The sequence below is a fragment of the Fusarium odoratissimum genome (genome assembly GCF_000260195.1).
Source record: "Fusarium odoratissimum NRRL 54006 unplaced genomic scaffold supercont1.62, whole genome shotgun sequence".
NCBI classification, from domain to species: Eukaryota; Fungi; Ascomycota; class Sordariomycetes; order Hypocreales; family Nectriaceae; genus Fusarium; species Fusarium odoratissimum.
In genome coordinates, this window is record NW_022158739.1 from 107705 (window position 1) to 113704 (window position 6000).

The 6000-nt window shown below is 43.2% G+C and overlaps 2 protein-coding genes across 2 annotated transcripts; one reads left to right on the forward strand and one right to left on the reverse strand.

Annotated features, from left to right (window-relative positions):
• Window positions 1-1042: 1042 nt before the first annotated feature.
• On the reverse strand, window positions 1043-2376 carry FOIG_15966 (uncharacterized protein; the record flags this gene model as incomplete). The annotated part of the gene is made up of 3 exons (XM_031217377.1): window positions 1043-1384; window positions 1447-2255; window positions 2331-2376. 3 exons carry the CDS (start codon window positions 2374-2376, stop codon window positions 1043-1045), a joined length of 1197 nt encoding a protein of 398 aa, XP_031052953.1.
• A 2726-nt stretch (window positions 2377-5102) lies between these two features.
• On the forward strand, window positions 5103-5696 carry FOIG_15967 (uncharacterized protein; the record flags this gene model as incomplete). The annotated part of the gene is made up of 1 exon (XM_031217378.1): window positions 5103-5696. One exon carries the CDS (start codon window positions 5103-5105, stop codon window positions 5694-5696), a length of 594 nt encoding a protein of 197 aa, XP_031052954.1.
• Window positions 5697-6000: the final 304 nt, after the last annotated feature.

Here is a 6000-nt window from a genome sequence, read left to right on the forward strand (position 1 = left end):
ACTTCAAAGCACGGTATATAATCATTGAAGTCCCCATGTTTATAAATACGATAAGCGGATCATTGTCCGCAAGAAATTCATTTTCACTAATAACCATGCCGTTCTTTTTACTTCCCTCAATCGGGAGCTTCATGATCCTAGCATTCCGCATCTTTTAGGGCTAGGATGCCGGAATACTCCCGAAATTATCCTTACAGCCGAATAGTAATTAAAGCTCCATAACCTCTTCTTACCCATTAGCTACTGTTATTTGCAAGGGGTTCATGACATCATAATCTGGAGAGTCAGGTTCAACCCTCAACTCTCATATCTGCAAGCCGAAATTCTAACGAGAACAGGTCTCTATATAATCCATACAGCGGCCAAGGTCAGCGGATAAGGATTTAGGCTGTTATTGCTCGGTGGAGCATTAAAAGGCTTCTTCCTATCCCCATTCCTAACCAAACATAAAGTAACTATTAACAAATGCGCTGCGGGCACGTCTTGATGTAATCCTTTCCTATCGTGGAATGTATGGTATCCGCCGCGGCTTAATTAGGGAGTGTTAAGTTCAAGGGATAATAAATAGAGAGTCATTGACATTTAGATGGAACCATAAACAAGGGAAGCAACTAGAGGGTCTAGACATTCGGATTATTAACAAACCATTTAAACTTAGATAAAGGCTACAATGGTGGCAAGCTTCAATATTGTGCAGTTCGACCCTAATAAAGTATTTGGCATGCAATAGTTATAAAAAATATGGATTTTATTTGCCGAGACACCGGATGCCCGTAATTGCAAGCAGAAATCGAGAATACCTTAGTGAAAAGGCAAATTTTAATTTCACTGACTCTTTGCTAGTCCAGTAGACCTAGACTTGCAAGTTTCATAATAATAACTATCCCTAAGTTATAGCCAGTTACTATATTATATCCTAAGAGCTAATAGGTGGTTATATGGGCCGCGATAGCCCACTTACACAGTGCATTATCATACTAAACTTTTCCAAAAATCCCTTTAACTCCCTTTCCTCCATGTTCCCGTTTTTTCCGAATTATTACTACTCATCCTGGATTATCTGAGGCGAAATTTGCTTCACACGTGCAGTCTTTCTCATCCCACCTACGAAGATGCCAGTGATGTAGAGCACCGCGGCGATACCAGCAACGGCAGAATACGGAATGACATAGCATTGAGGCGAGCCTGCGAGTTGAAGGCCCAGCCCTCCGTTGATGATACCAAGGATCATGAGGACTCGTCCAAACCAGATATGGGCGTGGCTGATGAGTCCTCGCTTGCCGTGATTCACAAAGTACCGATGGTGAGCCCAACCCAGAATAAGCTGCAGGCCAATCAGTGCAACGACTATGGTGCCCATTATTGTGTGAGCTTGTTTCCACCACTAGAGAAATATAGTTAGCACGCGTGGCTTTACTATGGGGCTAGTGCATCTGTATCACTTACATCACTATCATTACGGGCATAGACATAACCAAGGGCAAAGCCAGCCCACATACCCACGAAAACAATGACCTGCCAGCCGGCATGAATGAACCACTTTCCGATCATAGTCATGAGTACGGCTCCCAGGGGATATCCGGCGAGGAAGACAATAGACATGATAACTCCATGGGCACGGAGCACTATATCGCTCGTGCTACTGTACTCTGTCTCTGACATAGCACCATTACTAGAGCCGGAGTCAGAATCAGAATCAGACTCGGAGTTGGAGCTTGAGTCTCCACTACTGCTAGACGTGAAGGGGTTGCTGTCCGAGCTCATTGACGCCTGGGCAAAGTCGATATTGAAGCTGCTGTCCCCATCATGCTCCAAGATTCTCGCGGAAAGACTCGTGGAGTTAAGCGGGTTGCCATTCTTCCAGGCGGCGATCCAAGAGTTGGAGCCTTCGAGGTTCAGGCTACTGCAGTCGCCGCATCGAATATTTGCAATCATCTTATTATTTTTAACGCCAGAGCCAGCGAGCAGCTCGACCTCGCTACGTTCTGTGTATTCGGGCATAACATGGCCGCGTCCGGTTCTCGTACTCAGAGTGATATTGCCGTCACCATTCTGATAAATTAGGAACATAGCGGCGCCTCGCATACCTGTGCCTATGCCGAGCCCCGCCCATGTTAGGCTGGTGGGAGCTTCGATTTGGAAGTAGATGTTGCCGGAGCCTGACACTGCGGATGCCTTGGGGACACCCCAACGGAAACAGACGTCCCCGTTATTGGGACAGAAGGATGAGGTAAGAGCTGAAATGCTGCAGGTGTCTATGAGTCAAGGTAACGACCATGTTAGGGAGGGGTTCTTCTGAAAGTCTGTGGTTTATTTGGCGGACGACTTACACAACGCCGCTATGGAGGCAAGCAACATGCCATATGCTGATGTCATGATGGAGTGATGGGTCAAGATGCGCAGGAGAAGTGGTTTGCTAAGAGACGCGAAGAGGTTGAGTATGCCATGAGGGATAGGGCACAGTTCATATAGGCCACCTCCTCTAACACAGAACCACGCACGATATCAAACGATCTTGACTGGGTGATATCTTCAAGCCGCGAACCCTGGTCGGGGCAAGGGACACCCTCTACTGTCTTACAAACCCCATATAGGTTGGAGGCTCGGCAGATGGGGTTGCCGTGATCGAAGAAACGCCGATCACCTAAGTCAAAGAACGCGCCAAGCAGGGGCCCGGAAAGACAAACTGCAGAAATACAGACATTGTAGCCAAGATAAAAAAAGGCTTCACCCCCATGGTGTGAGCCGCCCCTTGACGCCCAGAAATTGGAGTCCACAAGGGAAGCTTTCCAAAGGAGTGCAACAAGGTTCATCACGCACTGCTACATCCTGGACTGAGCCAAAAGCCGTCCTGAAGGTCCGCTATCAAAGATGCGCTTAAGCAGGTTCGGGATTGACCTGACTTGGCTATTTGGAAGGAGTGCTGCCGGGGATCGCCCACCCGCTCTGGCCTGAGAAGGCGTACAGTCGCTTGCTATTCGCGGCTGTTGTCTGACTTTACCCGTCTTGCCAATCATAGTATATTAATCATGCAGTACATAAATAGATCGTATCAATAACCCCTATACGCACTGATTCTCAAGAACATTTACTTGCAATAAAAGTCAAGCTGCTATAGTTGGTTGATAAGTTTTTTTGCTTTATCTTAAGGCAAGCGTGTGTAATTGTCTTATACGTGAGGTCAAGTGGGGCGAAATAGATACTGGAGGGTTAATTATAAGTTAGAGGCGGCCGACCCTCTCCGGCTAAGTTTGGATCCGTTTCCTCACATTTCCCCGTCGGATAGTTTCATCCGCCCGACGCGGAGATCCCCACATCCAATTATCTGGAGTGGGTGGTTGATCAACGGTGGAGGTTTGTGAACAGCAGCAAATTCGCCGGGGAGCTTACTTTGTCTTGCCTTGCTTCGTCGATTTATTCAGTTGCAGGCCTTTTGTAGTATTCTTATTTCAACTATCATAATGCATCAGATTCCAATCCTGCTAAACTTCCTCTAATATAGTAATACCCATTATAAGAAGCTTTAGTTATAGCTCTTAATTTATAGGCAATAGCTAGATGCTATATATTTATTATATAAAGGTTAAGTAATGTATTTAGTTGGCTGATAGTTAACTATTTATATAATTAATTCTATTATAGCTTCTAATTTTTAATAGTGGCTAAGGAAGGATTTAATAAATATTAGCTTCCTTAACACTAAGATGTATTAATTAGAGGGAAATAACACTAGACATTACTAACTCTGTGTACCAACCCGTGACTATATGGACCTATGTATCTATTTGGCCTTATCTTCCCCTGACACAGAGCACATGACTTTAGTAAGGGAAAAAAGAAAAGAAAAAAAAATCTAAAAAGCTGGCAATATAACGTATTAAGTAGTTTTAGGTATATGCCTTATGTATTAGCTCCTGTTATATTTATACTTAATTCCTCTCTGCTATAATCCTTCCTTATAAATCAACGCTTAGATGATTATTTTATCATGACTAAACAGCTCATCCTTCGTCGCTAAGACAGCTTGCGGTTATACGTGGCATGCAGTGTGGTCGACGCCTCATGGCTGTTTAAGGATTGCATAGGCTTCCCCACATTCTAGGTCGTTTGCGAGCGAAAGAAAAAAGCGATAGACATACGGGCGGCGTAACCTTCCTAGCATTGCAAGTTTTAATAAAGACCAATCATCACGAGTAAAACAGTGAAGTAGATATTTATTTTTGGCTCTTGGTCTTTGGGTTGCTAGTCTTGGCCCTCCCTCTAGAGGGCCATTTTGGAATAGCTATCCCTGCCAAAATCCCAGTAGGTAAAGTTCTCCAATCATTTATATACGCACTTCCAAGTAACATTCTACGTATTAATTAACCTTTGGATGCTGTAAAATATATTAACATATTAGGAGCCTTTCATTACTTCCGGAATGAATATATCCGAGTGCAGGTGTAGTGGATGGTAGTGAACTCTAGTGTAATAATAGCCAATCATAAGACGGAACGCCTCTCGTATTATCTTCAAGTATTTATAGTAATTGGATGGAAAGTACCGATATCCTTTAAATCTAGGTGTTATAGTTTAAAGTAATTCATAGTGACGCAATTATGCCCAAATTTTAGATTTTTTAGTATCTATCCACTTAGCTACCGCAGTCTCACCAGACATTGTATATAGATGCACTACCAGACCATCTGTTAACAGGAGATTTAAGCCTCTAGACAGGCTATCCTAAGAATAGCCTAACCTTATGAATAGATTTCCTTGGTAATTACAGTTCTTAGAAGGAGGCCGATTTAACTGCAATGGCGGAAAGTCTTCTGAATGTCCTCCTCCCTGCTTCATAGGCCAGAGCATAAATCATAGTCGGCCGACGAAGCCTCCTGACTGCGGATCGTCATCATGATGTTGGAGGTATACACTAAAGATCCTTCAAACCAAAATAACCTAGCCAGATTTGCTCACCAATCGAGAAGTATAAATAACGGTCATCAGGATATGAAACGAAATAGCCCCGTTCTCTCCAGGATTAATCTTCTATCAAGACTGCAGTTCACTAATTCGCTGACACTATCTCTTCCTTCACTCATCAAAGCAGCCCACTCGCCAAAATGCATTTCACTATCACTACTCTCTCCCTCCTTATCGCCTCCACCGCCCTGGCAACGCCCCTCGACTCCCATAGCCACCAGGACTCAGGTGCCGACATCTTCCCAAACTTCAACACTTACTCCGACTGGGCAATCTGCAAAGGCAAGATTACTAAGGGGCGCTTCCCAACTCTACAGGCTCCTAATAATAACGGCGGCTGCGTCCGGTATTATCAGGGTATTGATATGACAGGTGTTGTCACGGAGCTACACTTCTATTTTAAGGATGGGTTTAGGTCTGCCTGCGACTGCGCCGCGAAGTGCCTAGAATTGCCGACCCGGTGTACGAACTGGGTGTGGAAGCATACCTTTATGAAAGAGGATAGCGGCAAGCGGTCATGCACTTTATACAGCAGTCCTAATCTGCCGAAAGATGTAACACTTGCATATAATAAGGCAAAGAGCAAGGGCTTCAAGCCATTACAGGCTGCTAATAATCCCCAGCAAGGAGCCGATGCGCCATTAACCTTTTTGGATGCAGCGGGAACAAAGCCTGATAAATTTGGAGTATCTGGTTTTACGGTCCGGGATCAGAATAAAAGATTATACTGTTAGGAGGAAAATTATTACAAGGGCTAAATTGACCTTTTTATGGTAGGAGAGGTGGACCTGATTAATATATTGTCTTTCTTTTGTTTAGGGGTTATTAATATGGCAAATTGTAAACTATAATATGTTTTCTTTTTTATTAGGGGATTACTTATATAGTAAATTATTAATTATAAGTTTATTATATTTAATAATATTCTTATTAGTCTTACTTAGGTCTTATTTATATTTATATATTTTAAAAATAAAATATAATATATAAAAATTTTATTTATTTTAAAGTAACTTAGTCTTAAATTATTAGTAATTT